The sequence below is a fragment of the Cryptotermes secundus genome, unplaced genomic scaffold (genome assembly GCF_002891405.2).
Source record: "Cryptotermes secundus unplaced genomic scaffold, Csec_1.0 scaffold1672, whole genome shotgun sequence".
In the NCBI taxonomy this organism is placed as follows: Eukaryota; Metazoa; Arthropoda; class Insecta; order Blattodea; family Kalotermitidae; genus Cryptotermes; species Cryptotermes secundus.
The window spans coordinates 1-20,361 of NW_019721023.1; the positions used below are offsets into that span (position 1 = coordinate 1).

A 20,361-nucleotide genomic window follows, 5' to 3' on the forward strand; every position below is an offset into this window, starting at 1 on the left:
GACAGTTCCCCAGTCTGAACAGCATTTTCCATTTTCATTATTATATAGTTCAACTCTTTATATTCTATTTTCCAGATAGGACTTCAACCATATTTTTGTTTTACCACCAATGCCATATGTTGCTAATTTACTCAAAAGAATATCATGACACACACAGTCAAATGCTTTTGTCAAATCACAAAAAATTCCTAATGAATGATTATGTCCTTCCAGCATTTCTAAAATATGATTAGTTAATGTATATATTGCCATTTCTGTGTTACTGTTTTCTCTAAATCCAAACTGTGCAAAAGATATTAAATTATTTGTATATATGTATTGCTTTATCCTATTGTACACCACTCTTTCAAAAATCTTAGAACAACTTATTAGCAATGATATTGGTCTATAGTTTGCCATAATTGCCTTCTCACCTGTTTTGTATATAGGTCTTAATGAGGCAAATTTCATTCTATCAGGATATGTTCCATGCTCAAAAGATGCATTAAATTTGTGACACAGTGGTTTACTTATCTCAGTTATACAGTATTTCAATATCTTACTAGAAATGCCATCATATCCTGTAGAATCTTTTGATTTTTGCAACATAAGTATGCTCTTTATTTCCGCCTCCATTGTAGGTATTAGCGTCAGTTCAGGGAATTTATCAAATTTCAAAGTGTCTAAGAATTTAATAGCTTCATTTTTATTGGCACTTTTCGTTTCCAGATTCTCAGCTACAGTTATAAAGTATTTATTGAATACTTCTACTACTTCCTTAGTATTAGTTAATTTGCTTTTCCCCACTTTCAATTCGGTTATATGATCTGTGCCCCTCCTTTTCCCAGTTTCTGTATTAATAATCTTCCAGGTTAATTGTATTTTGTTTTCCGAGTTACTTATAAGTTTTTGGTAGTGCAGTTTCTTAGCTTTTTTAATTACTTTCATAATGTCGTACAGTACTTCTTATAGTGTAATTCCAATCTTTCGTCCTTTGATTTTTTAACTAAGTTGTATAAAGCTCTCTTATGATCACAAGATGTTCGTATACCTTTGGTTATCCATTTATTGGCATTTTTTTTTGCACCAGGGGAGAGCTGTTTTCTAAAATTGTTAAGAAGGTATTATGAAATTTATTAAATTTCATATTAACGTTCTCTTAAACATAAACTGCTTCCCAGTTTTCATTTTGTAATGCCCATTGGAAATATGCTATGTTCTCATCATTAATATCCCTAAATGCTCTTACATGGTCCCTTTTCCTTATCACCTGTAAATTTTCAAGTACTAAGATTTGCCCATCATGGTCTGAAAACCCATAGTGGCTCTTGTATATAAAACAAGATTAACGTAACGTCCATGGGGATTAGTTGCGCTGACCAGTCGACACCCTCTATCCACTGATGTTGGCACTAACTTCGCGGACATGCAGCGTTCGCTCGGTCAGTATAGTTCGCTTGCAACTAAAACCACAGAGTTTTTTTTACCACCTCTTGTGATATTGCAGTTCTTGCTTTAATATTATTATGCTGTCAATAACAGAAAACATGATGGAAGTGTAGCAGTGAAGACAATAGGAACTGCATGTATACAATTGCATGCAGCAGTCACTAGGGTAACTTGGTTCATGTATATGAAACAGGCCCGTTTTGTAACAAGATAAAAAGAGTGAACATAGTGTATAGTAATTTTGGCAATCCTTTGACATCAAGCATGCTGTGGAGATCNGGGATTTTTTTAGTTGACCAAATCCTTCCAACTGCACTGTGGCCCTGGGGTCGACTCAGTCTCTAACAGAAATGAGTACCAGGAATCTTCCTGGTGGGTAAAGGACAGCCGGCACGTAAGGCTGACAACCTTATCACATCTGTGAGCTGATTGTCTAGAAAATGTGGGAGCATCAACAGGGATAGCTTTACCTTTTTGTTATCTACTACGTACATCAAGTAATGACTGCATTCTATTTTATTATTTTAAACATTTATGGATTTGTTAAATTGTTATTTTTTATAGATATTCAGTGATGTGTGTAGCTTGTGTCACATTATGAAATGTTAAAATCAAGACTGTGGTCTTCTGGGATGTGACATCATGTAGTTTGATGTGTGGATACGGATGTTTCAGAGAAACCTGCTCTGTGCATCTACCCTGCTTGAGGCAGCCCATCCCACAGGACTTAATCTTGATACTGTCTTGAGGACATTGAATCTCAAAAATTCTAAAATGTCTTCCAACTTGTTTAAATTAGAATCTTGTTGCGGATAACTTCCAGAAGCTAAGCTACCAGAAAAACAGATTACAGATTGCAGATGTAACACAGCAGCAGACTTACAAATGAAAAAAAAGAAGCTTCCACAACAAAACATCTGAAATAAAGGATACAGATCAAAACAAGTTGAGGGCATTCCTTGTGAGGTGTAATAAGAATTTTACAAAATTAAAAGGAAATTTTAATACAAAATTTTAATAGATTTTATTGATTTAAATTAACTACAGCGTGTACTATTTTAGCACATACCAATTGACTACGAGTATGACATTTTAAACCATGAAGCTTGCAGTCGCATATGCAACAGATGGGCAGTATTAATGCAGTGTAGCAGTTTTAGCATAGTAACATGGCCATTTAGGGCCGAAACTATTGTGTTGAAGGTGAGAGTGTTAGAAAGAAGGAACAATTTGTTGCTTTTTTGATGGACTGTGTAGTACAGTAAACAGTATTAGATACCAGAAAACAGTTATTTTTTTCCTTCTCTCCGTGTATCTTATTTTAGTTCGTATAGTAGTTTGATAGGGTCAAGTTACTGTTCGCATATCATTAGAATTTTTGCTCATAGCTGTTTTATTATTTATATACTGTGTCATGAAATTATATTGTGAGGAAATCATTAAATTACAAGGAAGCTAAGAAGTAATAGTTTGTGTTGATAAGAAACAGATGGATTTTGATGTCCTAATTACTCAGCAATGTTACTATTTTTCATATAATTCTGACCATACTAAATGCCTGAAAAGAAAACATCCTTCACAAACTCTAATACAGGAATTTTACATACCAAAAGATATTTCATTCATTATTATTTTTAAATCAATATTCTAAATTATTTCAGTGTATGTTACTAAATTCTGTACTTCTCTCAGTAATATAAATGATCTAAGAGAAATTGTAAGTATGAAGAAGCGTTTAAATAGCATTTCAACATATTTGAGTCTGTAATCAAGAAAATACATTCATTGTTATTAGTCACAGTATTATTTTCACAGGTGTTCTTGTGTTTCTAGAAAGTGGTGCCTTGTACACATGTGGAGAATGTGAATCAGGAAAGTTAGGACTTCCAGACAGCCTTACCAACATTACTTCTCCTCTGAAAGTGACACTTGGAGTGCCAGTAAAGTCTGCTTTCTGTGGTGGAAATCACACACTTGCATTAACAGGTAAGATAAAGTTCTGTTCCAGTAAATTCAGACTACAGCTTAGAGGGATGGGCATGACTGATCTATTGTCCACATCTCATTTCTTGGATTTACCCTGTACTAGCTCTGCACTTCTAATGACTTGCAGCGCTTTACTTATTGGCACCATTTGACAGTCACGTGGCTTAAATATTCATAACATAAATTTGTATTGGCATCACTCATAATATTGATACTGCCCTCATGATCTTCATATGTTCTGTTGTTAGCAGACGACTTTGACTAGTATCTTGTAAATAAATAGGGAAGAATAGTTCAGAAAAAATAATTTAAGTCTGACAGGTCCTGAAACTGGAGTGATTTGAGTTTCATCAAAATGGTGCTTTATAGAGAAAATTGGTTAAAGAACAAAAATTGTTCTCTTTAACTGGGTGTTTCTGTGGCTCAATGCTGGTATAGTTGTTCATATCATGAATGATATATTGTAAATAAATAAATTAGGAACAAATGATTGTTAGAGTGGAGAGGAAAGAAAATTGTGCAGGAAATTATGTAATTTTCAACAGGTGTTGAAATACCAGTACACCTCTTCACTGTGTGCATAAGATTACAGGTTTGTAAGTTGAATTAAAAATTAAATGTTTGCACCATATGATATAATTTGAAAATTATAAGATACAGGTTTGTAAGTTGAATTAAAAATTAAATAATGTTTGCACCATATGATATAATTTGAAAATTTTTTTGTCTCTAAATTGATTGCAATCCAAAGTACTTTAAAGGAATGCATGATCAGTTCTTAGACATTCTTTACTTATAACTTGGTGTAAATTACTAAATTTGTTAATATTCATGTGTCAAGATAGTAATTATTTTCTAAATTTTCAGGTGATGGTGAAGTGTTTGCATTTGGCAATAACTTTAATGGTCAGCTGGGCTTAGGACCGGAAATTACGCAAAGCATACTACCAACAAGAATTGTAAGTTTAGAAGACCATGTGATCATTGATGCGGCATGTGGCGAGAGCCACACGGCGTTTATAACAGGTGGGAGGCTGTTTTCAAATCATTCCTCTATTAATTAAATTTATTTTATGGTTATGCGAGTGTTCCAAAATTAATTTGGATGTTATCAAGAACTAAATAGCTGGGATGGAATTATTTTACATAAATTTATGTTTATCTGTCCAAATGCTTTTTCTCTGTATAGTAAAAGAGATTCAAATCTTATAACCATACCTGGGGAAATGGAGCTTCAGTACTTTTACATACTGTACAGCATGAGTTTAAGTATTTCAGTATCAGAACTTGTATAGTGTTTTTCCACAGTATTCTTCTGGTTGCCCATGTGTGGAATATTCACTTATATATCATATTTCAGGTTGTCTTTATATATGAGGTTAAGTCAATAAGCAAGTTACAAATGGATATAGAACTTAAACAAATAAGAGTACTGATTTGAAAAATGCTTTTATTTCTAAACATAATCGCCCTGTACTTTGAGGCACTTGTCCCATCTTTTCACAAGCCCCTGAAAACCAGCAGCATAAAATTCTTTGGGCTGCTGTCGGAACCAGGCAGTGACTTCCCTTTCTACAGCTTCATCATCGGGAAAATGTTCATCCGAAAGATGATGTTTAAGAGGGCCGAACAAATGGAAGTCACTTGGAGCAAGGTCAGAGTTATGCAGAGGATGCTCGAGGACTTCCCACTTGAAATTTTGCAGCTTCTCATTTGTCTTGTTGGCAGTATGGGGATGCGCATTGTCATGCAAGAGCAACATGCCTTTGGTGAGGAGTCCTGGTCGGTTCCATTGAATAGCCTTACAAAGTTTCCTTAGGATGTTATAGTAGGAGTCGGCATTTACGGCATTTGTTCAGCCCTCTTAAAACATCATCTTTCGGCTGAACATTTTCCTGACGATGAAGCTGCAGAAAGGAAGTCGCCGCCTGGTTCTGACAGCAACTCAAAGAATTTTATGCTGCTGGTTTTCAGGGGCTTATGGAACGATGGGACAAGTGCCTCAAAGTACAGGGCGATTATGTTTAGAAATAAAAGCATTTTTCAAATCAGTACTGTTATTTGTTTAAGTTCTATATCCATTTGTAACTTGCTTATTGACTTATGTACGTACTTTCTGAAACTGTGTAAGATTTGTGATACTGTGCTTTATCTTGTACACAGACACTTTCATATCTTTCACACCTTCCCAGTATATTTTCCTGTCACTTTGTTTTATGATGTGTTTCACATTCTGTGACCTGTTGTAACAACTTCATTTACTAATTAAATGTGAAAGATACTAAATTGATGTAGTATCTTGGAAGCAATTAGATGTCCCACTTATTGGTTGCTAAACAAAGAGTGGTAGTACAGTGAAGGGTTTTCTGACTTTAAGCCTTCATACTGGCTGTGTGTGACAACATTTCCTCCAGCACTGATACAGGAGTTATCCCATAGTAACATTTGTATCAGAGCCTTTTCAGTGAAAACAGGATATGCCTAGGAGGGCAACATTGACAGTTATGTACGAGAAGCAACACTGAAGTGGCCTGTCTTTATACCACCAAAAATGTTTTTAAAATATCAACCCAAAGGTAAAAGAAGACATCTGAAATGCTGGGAGGATTCTGTTTTGTAATATTAATAATAGGTTTCAATATGCCTAATATTGAAATGGATGACAACATCCATACTGGCTCTGGGGCCCACCCAGCCTCCTGTCCAATGGGTACCAGGGGCTCTTTGCCTGAAGGTGAAGTGGCTCAGGTGTTAAGCTGACCACTCACCTCCATCTAGTGCTGAGATCAAGAATGGTGGTGCTATTCCTCCACTTTCAAATGCCTTCAGTGGGTGGTGCTTAATTTATAAGGGTCAGGGAAACTTTACCTGTTACCATTTACTGTTCCAGTGGGATCAGTGACTTCCATAGAACTTTTTAGTAGTCACCCGTTGATATATGATGCATATTACATATTCTGTAACAATTGTGACAGTTCTAAGAATTCTGTACACTAAAATTGTCATTCCACAAGCATGAGTGTGAGTAATTTGTGAGTTGAAAAGAAGGTAATTTTTAGATTATCCATCTAGTTTATTTATTTATTCCTCCTGTGTTGTCAATTAAGCCACAAAGTTGCATGTATATTGTAATGTATAAAGTTTATAGCTCTCATTGTATGTTTTACTCTTTTAGATAGAGGCAGCCTCTATACATGTGGGGAAGGTCGACATGGAAAACTTTGTAGTGAACAAGATGATAAAAATCAGAACATTCCGGTTAAAGTTACCAAGTTCAAAGGATTAACAGTTCAAAAAGTAAGAATTTTTGGCTGAAACTGCGTTCATATTAAAAACTTGAAGATTGTTTTTACACATTAAGAGATGACATCAAATTGTTGGCTTTCTCATGATTATAACAATTGAAAAATCAAACTTGAATCCATGGAGTATTAGTGAGTTATATAACAACACTTTCAATATCAAGTCTTTATAATGGTGAATGGTAAGGAGACATAGATGGAGAATTGGAGAGGATTTTGAAGTAAGCATTCATGGTGTAAACAAGACACTGTACCATCATTTTCTTGGAGGAAATGAGGAAAATAATGAAGCTCTCTGTCACAGTAGCTGGTGACGCAGTAAATATTTGATCTAAGTACCTCACAGATACAAGTGTAGAGCATTGCGTCTATACCATCCTGTTTGAGTTGAGCCAGTGGAACCTAGACGGACAGTGGTTACGGTTACTGTTTATGGCTGATTTTGAGGTGTTAATACTTGATAGATATTTGCATAAAACATAATAAACAAAGGAGTTGTTTCAGCTTTGAGAAATAAAGCCTTTCAGCTGGAACTGAATGAAATGTATAACGTTTTTTTTTTTTTTTTCATATTTATGGTGTTTATATAGAGGTTTTATTGGTAAACTAAACTTCTGAGCACAAAATATTGTTTTCTTACATGAAGGTTGCTTGTGGTGGTTGTCACACAATGGTCGTGGCCAGTGAGAGGCAAGAAGATGGATTAGACCTCATCGGGCATTCACTTGACTGTAAAAGTGAGGTACATAATATTTACACCTCTATATATTTCTAAAAGTTAAAGTTAAAATATGAAACTATGATCTGCATTTACTAAACACAAATCCTTAAACGAGTGCATATATGTTTGTTTAAGAATCTTGTCATCTGGGATATAATACCATCTAATGTCATTCTCCTTCCAAGAAATGGGAAGCAGTGGATTCCTCAAAGACGCTGATATCTCTTTACCAAACTATATTTCATCGCATCTCGGAAGACTGTAAGAGTAGCCAGGGTAGCATAGTTGGTATAGCAACTGGCAATGCGCTGGACAACTGAGGGGTCAGAGTTCGAGTCCTGGCAGGGTCAAGAATTTTCTCTTCTCCAAATCATCCAGACTGGCTCTGGGGTTCACCCAACCTCCTATCCAATGGGTACTGGGGGCTCTTTCCCAGGGGGTAAAGCAGCAGGGGCATGAAGCTGACCACTCACCTCCAATTACTGCCTAGGTCAAGAAAATGTGGATCTGTACATCCACTCCCCCATATTCCTTCATGGTGTATTGCTTAATTCGTTGAGCACAGGGACAACTTTACCTTTCCTTTTAATGGAAAACTGTAATCTTTACATTCACTGTCATGAGAACTTGAGATCTCATGTGATTGTTTCTGCCTTCTCACTGACAATATATTTCTTCTTATTTTTCACTCATTTGTACCATTAGAAATGAAACGTTTTGCTGTGGCTAGCAATGTATCCATTCAAGTTTACTTGGAAATTCAAGAGACATCATTACACTCCTTAATACTTGAACACAATGTGTACATACAGACTTGCCATGACATTATAACAAGATTATTTTTTGTCCAGTTGATTTTAAATTGTGAGTAATCACAGACTCTTATAAGTGCTGAATATTGATCTAAAATAATATTAGTTTTTACATGACCTTGCATGTACAATTTATGTCATTAAATCATAACTAATACTAAATTGGAATGCTTATTTTTATAACATACACATTGAAAGTAATATGTATAGGATACAAATAAGCACATTATGCCACATCTGCTACTGCTAAAATTTGTAATTGTGACAAAACTAAAATTGAAGACTGCAAAACACATTACAGTTACAAATTTAGCCAATGGATTAAATGAATAAAAAAGTGTATGGTATCAGTTTGGGAGTAATACATCATGGTTCTTCAGCTTTCCTGGGCACCCTGTATTAGCTAACTCATTAATAAGAGGGGGGATGGAGCGAGAGAGAAAGTGAAACACATCACTGGTAACTTGTAATACTTTCAGGAGATTTCAGTACTACCCTTCACAAATCGAAACTCATTACCACCTTTGCAACGTGTTCCAATTCAGAGTCCCAATAACAATACAGAGATGATCGGCTCCTTCCAAGAAAACCAAGACAATCATTTGGAAGAATTGCAAGACCAAGCAATAGATGGAATGGTGGCAGAAAAAGATATTGAAGTGAAATCTACTTTGTCAGGCAGCAAGGAGAGCAGTGATAAGGACGATGACATTGATGCTGATATTGATGACGAAGAAATATCACCAAAGTCTGTCGAGCCTAAAAAGGATAAAAAGGTGTGTGTGAATCTTTCAGTATTAACATATTCTTAAGGTCATAATTTCATTGAGGTATATGATAGTAATATTTAAGAAACTGAACAATGTAATATGGGTGGGCAATATTAAAATGCATCTTAGAGAAATAGGATGGAATGGTATGGATTGGCTTGACCTGGCTCGGGATAGGGACCAGTGGAGGGCTCTTGTGAAAAGAGTAATGAACCTTCAGGTTCCATAAAATGCCAGGAAATTCTTGAGTAGGTGCAGAATTGGCGGCTCCTCAAGGAGGCCTCAGCTCCTTAAATAAGTAAGTAAGAACAATATAATGTAATTCAGTTATTCTCATTTCATGTACAATGAAATATTGATTTAGTGTTTCCACATTCAACCCTTTGACGTGGTCATTTAAATTCCGCGGCCGCGGCTCCTGCGGTAATATATTCAGCCGGCCATTTAAATTTTGCTAANATTCCATATTTAGTGAATATATTTTATGTTCCATTTGAAGCTTAGTATATGTTAAATTATTTTCTTGTTTTTAGTCAATTTTGATTTTGTAAATAACCTACATTTATTGTAAGAATTTCTCATCCCCCCCCAACTGCAGAAAAATTTGTTCACAGATCCAGCTTGGGACTGAACACTTAGATCCTTGTGAATGAGAGTCTAACATATTACAAAGACAAAAACAACACCGTCCAGTATGACTATTTAAGTTTTATCACTTGAAAACTCATCACCCTTACATGTTTCGATCCCTATGGATCATCCTCAGAGGGTATCAGTACTTTTTCCGGAAACTACTATTACAATAGGCGTTAACCATTAGGGGACGGGCCATTTAACCGTTCAGCGTGGTTTGACGTGTATATTTCGTCAGGTATTTAAATCGTCTGGGGGGGTTCTACGTCTATGTTTCGTCCAGCTGCACACCTATGTTATAACGCCCATAATAATTTATGGTTTTGCTGTAGATTGTTAGATTTTTCGCTGGCCTGTTGTCACAAGGACTATATATAATGAGACACNACCATAAATTTTTTTTTGAGCCAGCTAAGCTCTGCTTTCGTGCACTACATACCAGCCAGTTCTTAGAATAACTTCATGAATTCTGTGGTCACCCCTACGACATCTACTGCCGCCAAAATGGATGGAATATCAAAGGCATAGCAACAACCCCTTGTTATGATAACTCGTAACGTTGAATTTACTGCAGCTGACCTGACTAGCTAAACGCTCACGGAAAGACATTTCCTTGAACATATACCCCTCACGGGGAAGAAGGCAAGGCCGCACAGAAGATGTGTGGTTAAAAAAAAGAGCCAAAGAAAAGATACACAATACTGGTGTGGTGAATGTGGGACAGCGTTGGGTTAGAAGAATGCTTCAAGGCCTTCCTTACACTGCTCAAATTCTAAACCAACTGCTTCCCTTGCCGAGATACCGGGCGCTCATATTATAAGGTAAGGTTATAAAAACCATCTTTTAAGATCATTTTAGTGAAAGTTTCATGCTTCAAGGCGTACGATACACTGTTCAAATTCTAAATAACCTGCTTCCATTGCCGAGATACCGGGCGCTCATATTATATGGTAAGGTTATAAAACCACCTTTTAAGATCATTTTAGTGAAAGTTTCATGTTCCTATCTCATATAATTTAAGAACAATGATGAATAAATCATTTTCAAGCAAAATTTAAATGGCTGGCTGAATATATTACCGCCGGAGAGACGGCAGCGGAATTTAAATAACCGCGCGAAAGGGCTAAATTCTGGTAGTGGCAGCGGGACAGAGTTAATTTAAATGCCCGCCATTGTAGAGTAATAAAAATTGTAATCATGTTACTGAAAATGCTGTGATTTCTGCAATTTTTGTGATAAGCGAACGAAATAAACGCTGCTTTTATCTAGAAAGAATATAGAATCAGATATTGTAGTTTACAGGTTTTAGAATCTGTAAAAATTGTTACACTGGTTGCAAAAAGACATTTCCCTCAATTTTGAACGTGTCCACAAATATGCATACAGTTTCTGCACAAAACGTTTCTGCTGTACAAATGCCTGCTGCTGACATCATGCTTACTCGAACCATCTTATCTGCGAGTGGGTTCGAAGCTTCTGTTTATAAAACACATTCAAAATACTGGACCGTCTTTGTATAAGCTCTCGCTATCTGTCCTTGACACTCTAAGACTGTTTATATCTGAGAGGAGCCACAAGCGATAGCTATTCTACGAACTGTATAAACAGTACTGCCAGAACTTCCTAGCTAGTGCGTTGTGAAGTGAAAAGAACATTCACCATGGCCTTGTTTCGCTTGGAAGAAGATGAAATTGAGAACCAGCTGCTAAATGACACCGATTCAGACTGTGCCACAGAAACCTCAGAGAGGGGCGAGGAAGAAAGAGATTCAGAAATTGAAGCTGATGAAGACGCATCATCTTCGTCGGCAACCTGGGGACCACCACACCAGCATGGCAGGAAGCGTGTGAGTAATTATTCCGGTGGAGCTGTGGGGTTAATTATCAATGAAGCTCCACACGTAAATAAGGATTCCACCCCTTTCTGCATTTTCATGCTATACTTTGCAGGGATTATCCGTCTGCTGGTGGAAGAGACCAGTAGGTACTACCACCAGTAGCTAGACAAACTTGAAGATGGACCTTCTCCGCAGCCTGACGTGACCGATTCCGAGATGTTTCTGTTTCTAGGAATAATCATTCAAATGGGACATGACATTAGAGACAGACTAAAGGACTACTGGTCGATTGCAGAACAATTTGCAACGCCTTTCTACTCTAACACAATGAAACGTGACTGTTTTTTACAAATTCTTCGTTTTCTTCATTTTGCAGACAACAATACAGAAACTGACAGGAATGCCGACAGTTATGACCGACTATGGAAAATTCGGACCATCTTCGACACTCTCAATGACGCATATGAAAAATATTATAACCCTTGCGAACATTTGGCTATAGACAAGGTAATTGTTAAATTCAAAGGGAGGGTGGTTTTTAGGCAGTACATTCCTAAGAAACACAAACGTTTCGGAATCAAAATCTTCAAAATTTGTGATGCCGCTGGGTATACTTATGACATGAAAGTTTACCTAGGAAAAGACAGGACACGTGCCGACCAAGACGTGACAGCGACACATGCTACAGTTAGGGACCTATGCAGACGTATTGAGGGCGTAGGTCACAAACTGTACATGGACAATTTCTTTTCGTCACCAGACTTGTTTGAGGAACTGATGACAAAGGACATAACGTGCTGTGGGACAGTCAGACCTAATCAGAAGGACTTGCCGGACGATTTTCAACGAAGACAGTTTCGACTGAAGAAAGGTGACATTCGTGTTAGGGTGAGACAGAACTTGACAGCAAGAGTTTGGAAGGACAAACATGACGTTTACATACTGACAAACCTGCACTGTCCTCCAGCAGAAGGCAGTTTCTGTGATGAGCACGGAAATGCCATCAAGCCAGCAATTGTTGCCGATTACAACACACACATGGGTTATGTTGACAAAGCGGACAGAATGGCAAAACAGTTATAGCATCAGTCGTCGGACCTGGAAATGGACAAATAAACTATTTTTCCATTTCCTGGATATGACGATTCTGAACAGTTTCATCCTGTTGTCATCCTGTGGCGCGAAATTGTCACACAGAGAATTTCGTCTCACCCTTGTGCGCAACATGCTGGAACATGCTGCAAGGGGTCCACCTCGCCCTCAATGGTCCACGGGTCGACCTCCTGCTGTGTCATTGGCGATATCTCGATTAGAGGAGGCCTCTCGACATCATTGGCCGACTTCCTCTACTATGAGATTGAGATGTCGTGTGTGCTCTTCGCATAGGAAACGAAGTTACATCCGGACAAAATGCGTGAAGTGTGACGTTAGACTATGCATTTCCGGATGTTTCCAACAGTTCCACACGAAGGCAACATTCAATTAGATGACGCAGGAGGGGAGACAGAATTCTTATAAAGCTGGTATCCAAAAATAATGTAAGTAGAACAAGAATTTCTATCTTAAAATTAGATTTTAAAACACTGTGCGCACGCGTGGACTGCGCATACCCATACGGCGTCCTTCATCCACTCGGCTTTACTTTAAAGGTCCCCATACGGTGTCCTTCGACTCATAAAGGTTAAATTATATACATACACATATAATGTCTGAAACACATAATGTACGCAATGTTCAACTTTTTACAGTCATAGCAGCCTTCCTGGTATTAAATTTGTAAAGTTTTTTAAAAAATTTGTTGTTTAAGATTAAAATTTATAAACAATGCAGGTTCATGTCAATTCTCCTATTGTCTTTCTTGGAGGTGCCTGATCTTGTGCCGCCTGTCTATCTTGAGAAAGGAGATTCTTTGTATTGTCCGTGTTTGTTCGTGGCTTGCTGTGTTGTTTACACAACAGTGTAAACAACATTATATGTGTGTGTATATAATTTAACACCTATTGTAATAGTAGCTTCCGGAGAAAGTACTGATGCCCTCTGAGGATGATCCGTAAGGATCAAAACGTGTAAGAGTGATGAGTTTTCAGTGATAAAACTTAAATAGTCACACTGGACGGTGTTGTTTTTGTCTTTGTAATTGTTAGTGTGATGGACCAGAATGAAACAAATCAAATTCTAACATATTACTATGACATTATCAGGCCTGTCCCATCCCCAGGTTAAGTTTATAAATGTTGCAGATATGAGTGTAATACTTGTATCTCACATGTAAAGGAGATGCAGTGCTTTGCATCAGCAGTTAAGGATTGAATACTGTTATCACATGGTAGTGTAGTTGGTTGAGGCACTACAATCTGGAAGGTTATGGGATCGAATCCCAATGAGGTGGATTTTTTTCAATTTACCTAATCCTTCCAGCCACACTGTGGCCCTGGGGTCAACTCAGCCTCTAACTGAAATCAGTACCAGGAATATTTCTGGGGGTAAAGGGCGGCCGACGCGTAAGGCTGACAACCTTACCACCATCTGTGAGGCAATTGTCTAGAAAATGTGGGAGCCTCAACATCTCACAACCCTATGGGCCTCCACGGCCTGCTATGGGGTTAGCTTTAGTTTACTTCACTTTTCTTTCACTAAAGAAAGGCTTCATCACTTTAAACACTGTTTGGAGTTAAAAGAGATTGCAGATGTCTGGTAGTGACGTGAATTTTTGTCATGAAGTATGCTGGATTTAAGGTTCCCACAGCTGTGACGGAAAAGTGTGGTATTCTGGGTTTTAACACCACATGGTTTTGAGAGAGCCTCTTGTTTTGGAGGAACCTATCTTCTCCATCTTCAGGAATGAAGAGCAAACCAAACAAGAATCCAGCAGAAGCTGGTGGCAAGCTCAACTTGGCTTACTCCTAAGCCATGAAGACGGAAGCAGTATGTTCCTTCAGAATGCCAGGCTTTCTCTGAACCACACAACATTACAGTCCAGAATAGTGTATATTTCATGTAATGTGGTATTTGTTCTTTGAACAGTGGTTTAAAAGACTACGAAGTAATGTTTTATTACAACGTTTTAACCTTCACATCTTGTGTCATTCAAAACAAGGTTAACAAATGAATTTATGGCATTCTTCAGTTATGAGAACACTTTTTTGGTAGTGCCAACAAAACCATGGCAGGACGGAACCTCAATTAAGCTATGACCACTTCCTTGCTAGTTCTTTCCCATTCACCATGGTCCATCATGCAGTCTCACTGCTGACAGCAAGCACTGCAAAATAACACTGAACAAAATGAACAAGAAAATGTGTAGCCTAAGATTTGATTGTTGTAAACGTGATTTTTTTTATAAGAATGATCACATCAAGGATGATGAAATTGGCAGGGAATATAGCAGACATGGGGGAGAAGAGGCACGTGTAGGATTTTGGTGGGAAAGCCAGAAGGAAAGATTTAGGTGGGAGGATAATAATCAAATGGGTCTGAAATAGGATGGGATGGTATGGACCGGATTGATCTGGCTCAGGATAGGGACCAGTGGTAGGCTCTTGTGAACACATTAACCTTTAACGTATGGACTTTTAAATTGCCAGCAGCCCTGTATGGTCGGAATTTAATTCGCCCTAATTAATTAACCTTGCAAACTTTCAGAAAAAATTAATATTTTCTGTTCTATGCAACTTAGAAATATGAACTAAAAAGAACCTGAAAGACAATAAAATTTTCTACGTATACATAAAAGAGCAAGTTTTACAAATGAAAATTAACTGTGTATATTTTGTCATAAAATGCACAATATAATCTTTATTATATATGTTATGAAATTCCGAAGGACTTACCCATTGTTTTTTCTTCAACCATGAATCATGGTGATATTGTAAATATATTCACACTATATACTCGTAGAATAACATTTTATTCAGACTGTGCACGATTTTGAACTGCGTCACTTCACAGCTTATGATACCTCACACTCTGACGCGCATGTGCCACTTCTCGAAGCAGTCCACCACACATAGCCCAACATCACACTTTTTACAATAGTAGAGCGTGCTGCTTCAGTTTTTCTTATTTTGAGAACAAACACAACAGCGTCTTTGTTTCCCTTTGGTTGGCCAGTGTTGTGAATGTTTCACCTCCAGTCAACTCAGTTGGGCCCCAGATGAACTTGGCCTCCCCTGAGAAACGCCACTGACCATGATATTCGCCTCATGCAAATGAAGAATGACATCCCGCACCGATATTTCGCAGAATTTTTTGAGTGTCATTTTTCCACCACATTACTTGTGTAATAGATATGCATTATCTAGAAGGTGTAAAAACAATTTCTTTGTCCACTTCCATGTCCTCCTAGCAATGCCATAACTGTTTACCATCCTGTCAGATTTATCCACAGAGCCCATGTGTGCATTGTAGTCTTCAGTTCCATTGGGTTTGACAGCATGGCCAGATTCATCTTGGAAGTTGCCATCCAATGGAGGAGGTTGCATATTGGTCAGAACATACACATCATGCTTGTCTTTTCAACGAGCAACACTTAGATGTCCCTTGACTCTTGTAACAATATCCCCTTTTTTTAATTTCATTGACTTAGGCCGAATTTCTTGTGGCATTCCATGCCTACCATTGCGAATGGTGCCACACGGATTTATTTTCCTGTCTAAAAGATCATCAAATAATGCAGGAGAACTGAAATAATTGTCCATGTAAATTTTGTGTCCCAATCCTTCTACTCTTCGAATTAGCTGGAGAACAATGCCATGTGTTAATGTAATTTCTTCTGTCACAAGTTGCCTTTATTTTCCTAAATAAACTGTCATGTCATAAGTATAGCCAAGAAAATCGCAAAGCTTGTAAATTTTTATACCAGATCTTTTGCATTTCTTTGGAATATACTGATGAAAAATCACTCTTACTTTGAAGAGCACTATGACTTCATCAACAGCAAGACGTTCTGATGGACTGTAAAGTTCACAAAATTTGTTGTTCAGATAATCAAATATCTTTCTAATTTTTCAGAGCCTATCATACTCTGAATCATCTCGATTTGGAGGAGTTTCATTATTTTCAAAATGCAGGAATCTCAAAATGTGTAAGAAACGGTCTCGTACCATGGTGTTACGGTAGAATGGAGTGTAATATTGCTCATCTCTTGACCAATAATCTTACAGGGTGTCCCATTGATCGTGGCCCATTTGAATTATTATTGCCAAAAATTTATACATTTCTTCAATTGTAACATCAGGCAGTTGAACAGAAGGGCCTGGAGCATCTTGGCAGGCCATAAATTGGTGGAAATATCTATTGGTTTCTTGTAACAAGATTTGGAATATTTGCTGGAAAAACAGAATGAAAATGGAAAAAGGAGAGGACTGTAGATTTATATTGGGAGCAGCTGATCTGTTGATTCCACTCAGAGGACCAGTGAAGTCTAGTAACTTTGGCGAATCCTCGGGTCTTCTACAAGAAACCTAATTTCTATTTCCTCTGCCTCAATACCTGATGATGATGACATTTTCACGAGGTTCAATGAACTCATTGAGTTCTTCTAACTCGTCATCAGATTCCTTTTTCATCAATATTTCATCCAGTTCTTCTGCATTGAGAAGTTTTGAATATTGGGCACGTTTTTGAGGTTCCATCTTGGGGGATGGGGGTTGCCAGCTAAATCAAATAAATTAATTTGATTGACAAAGCGAGACTCTCACCTGTTAGTAATACTTGCAAAATAGCGATGCAAAGTAATTATAATACTAGTTGAAAAGAGTGCCGGTCGGACACTGATACCGAAAGTCATAGTGATGAAGATGCCTTTTACTCAAAGTAATACTGGCTCAGTGAGTTTATACCTCTTCCGAGAAACAAAATAAAAATAATATACAAAGAAATATATGACAGTCTGACACTAACTTTTTAACTGATAAAGAAATACTAGACAATCCGACACTGACTTCCAAAATGATAATTCATCACTGAAAACCAATCCTTGAAAACGTCACACTTTCTTGAAAGCTCTGGAAGCACTGATCTGCAAGCACTGATGAATATTTCCTCTTCAGTTCTCAGAAAAAGCTGGGCTATATTTGGCTGACCAGTTTGATATTAATTCAGTTTTGATAATCTGTTTTAGGAAGCTATTTCAAACGCAATGGATGTTTCTGAAGATTCAGACTTAGAAGAGGAAATAAAAGATATTGATGAAAATTACAGAAGTCCCTTTGTCAGTGACCCTGATCAAGAAGACAATACTGATGTTAAAATGGAATGTGAGGTGAAGAAAGGTGGAGTAAATTTATTTATGAGGTGGCTTTGATTTCATGATCTGAAGTAGAAAGATACACCAAAATATAAGGAATTATTTTGTTTGAAAATTTTTAAGGCAGCCGAAATATATCATGATTACTGTGAAGTTCTCTAGATGCCTTATCTAGTATAATGAAACATCAGATTGGTGCTGTGACCACACACCATGTATGCCGCACAATTTTCTGTAAAGGTTTGTTGTCAGAGACCAACTGTCATCATCTGTGAATTTTCTGTAATATCATGGTCTCATGCTGAGTGCTGTATCTTTGGTCTTTGTAGTCTTTGACATTTGTTGCAGTAGTTCAAATACATGAACAATAGATGGTAGGAGATTTGTAATTTCTATACTAAAATTTTCTTTGTCTTAATTTTTGATGGAGATGAATTTGTAGCTGCCCTGGGTGAGGGTGGAAATAAGGATGGGATTTTTTTTTTATTTTAATAAGAAGCATAGTATGGGGAAGAGTTAAAGAATAGTGACCATGAACGAAGATACCTTTTAATAAAATCACATAAATGTGTTTGCTTACAGAAAGTAGAGTATCTCGATTCTTCAATGCTTTTCGGCGCAAGAAACCATCTTCAGCACAGTCTGTTAGATTGGAAGGCTGTGGGGAGCAACTCTCTATTAAAGACAAATGTCAAAGTAAGTGTCTTGCAGTTAAGTGTTATTCTCTAGGAAATAATTTCTGCTTATTTTCGGTTATAGGCCATGAGTTTTGTTTCATATCTCCTAAAACTGTATTGTTAAAAATATATTGTGAGTTATATCTGTTTACAAAGAACCATTGCATCCAAAAGTCAGTCATAATGTAATGCTATATAATGTGGCTTTTATAATTAATTTCACTACACTTTGAAAAATGATTTATTACCAGAAAATCAGATGCTTTTATTATTCAACTGTTAATGCTTGTTAAGGACAAAAATAAAAGTTATTTTTATGCAAATTTTGCATTATTGTGCATCTTAAATAAAACTTATTGAGTCATATAAAAAATTGTATAATTCTTCTTTAGTCTTGTGTCACAAAGAGCATCAGTGCACTGCATACTCTGTTCTCATTTACACATAGTAATTAGAAATGTTTGTGAAATAGGAGCAGCAAGTGAGGGTGGAGTAAGGGGGTCAGCACAAGTTATTCAGCAAAATAGAGGAGACATTGAAACATCAAACAACAGGAACTTAGGAAACGAAAGAAGGGTTGGTATAAAAACACACTTTTAAATCCTTTTTCTTTAATTAATGCTTCTGCTGCTAATAGTGAAGTATTTGGAGCCAGAATACCTTTGAATAGCGATGGGCCAAAGGCTGAACAGCTGGGCTTCGATTTGGGGCAAGGGGAATAGATTTTTCTCTTCTCCATAGTGTCCAGGCCAGGTCTAGGCCCCACCCAACCTCCTGTCCAATTAGTACCAGGGGCTCTTTCCCTGGGGGTAAAGCGGCCAGAGCGTGAAGCTGATCACTCACCTTTGTCTGTTGTCTAGATCAAGAGTGGTGGAGCTATACCCTGTATCTCTGTGGCATTGTTCTTAATTGATTAGACACGGACAATTTTACCTTTACGTTTACAATGATGTGTTTATGATATAGTTTCCCAGAATTTCTTTTAGGGAGATTGTAAGCCCTATCTTTGCAGTGTTAATTTTATTAAATCAAGGTGCATTTTTATAAGTAACCACAAGCTCAGTAGATATAAATTTTGGGACACAGACGGTTGAAGGGGGCATTTTCCCTTTCCGCAGCTTCTGATATGTCCTTGATGTATGCTGTACTTTGAGAATATTTGCTTGATTTTCATTTTACAATGTCAAATTATTCTGGTCATCTAGAGTTATAGGTTATGGTTACAGTTATATCATATTTTATGATAAATGCCATTTTAGTTAAATTTATTTCAAATACTTTTCTTTCCAGTCAAAAACATGTACAATCCTTTAGACTTGGTGAATCATCTAGGAAGAAGTTCTTCATGGAGGAATGACTTACACAAAGGGGAAATTAAATTTATAGAATGCACATATGGTTGCTACCTTGTGTAATAATATTGCATAGTTTTATTGTGTAAGTGTGAAGGATGATGCATATTAGGGTATGTAATGTGTTTAATACAGTCAACTCTCGATTATCCGGGATAATGGTGGGCATGGAAATCATGATTAATCGAAAACCCGGTTAAGACAAATGTTAATAAAAGTAGCACTGTAATACTGTACCTTCATAATAGTATAGGCCTAACTGTATTTAAATTTACTCAACCTCATTTTTATGTCATCTCATGGCCTATTTAATACTTTTTTTACATTATACTGAAGTGTGAATTAGTTATTTCAGTCACAGTGTTCAACAACATCCAACACTTTTTACGAATATTCACACTTAACACTTAAACAAAATTAATATTGTCGTTTGCTTTTTCGTGACATTTTCCTTTTTACAGATATCCATATGAAGCCTACGTAATATTAGCTTGTCACTTAATAAACTGTTCTCTTCACTCTCAAGATAGTCTAGTAAGGATTCCAAATGATTAAGAGCAGCACCAAGTGATATTTTCTTACTAGCAGCACTGTCC

At 37.0% G+C, this 20,361-nt stretch overlaps 1 protein-coding gene across 1 annotated transcript; it reads left to right on the forward strand.

Moving 5' to 3' along the window:
- Nucleotides 1–3,261: 3,261 nt before the first annotated feature.
- Nucleotides 3,262–19,962, forward strand: LOC111875317 (X-linked retinitis pigmentosa GTPase regulator; the record flags this gene model as incomplete). The annotated part of the gene is given in 9 exon segments (XM_023871457.2): nt 3,262–3,414; nt 4,282–4,440; nt 6,590–6,711; nt 7,363–7,458; nt 8,729–9,025; nt 17,611–17,761; nt 18,319–18,432; nt 18,886–18,989; nt 19,704–19,962. Coding segments are annotated over 9 exon segments (1,220 nt in total), but the record flags the coding sequence as incomplete, so codon positions are not given.
- Between the last annotated feature and the right edge of the window lie 399 nt (nt 19,963–20,361).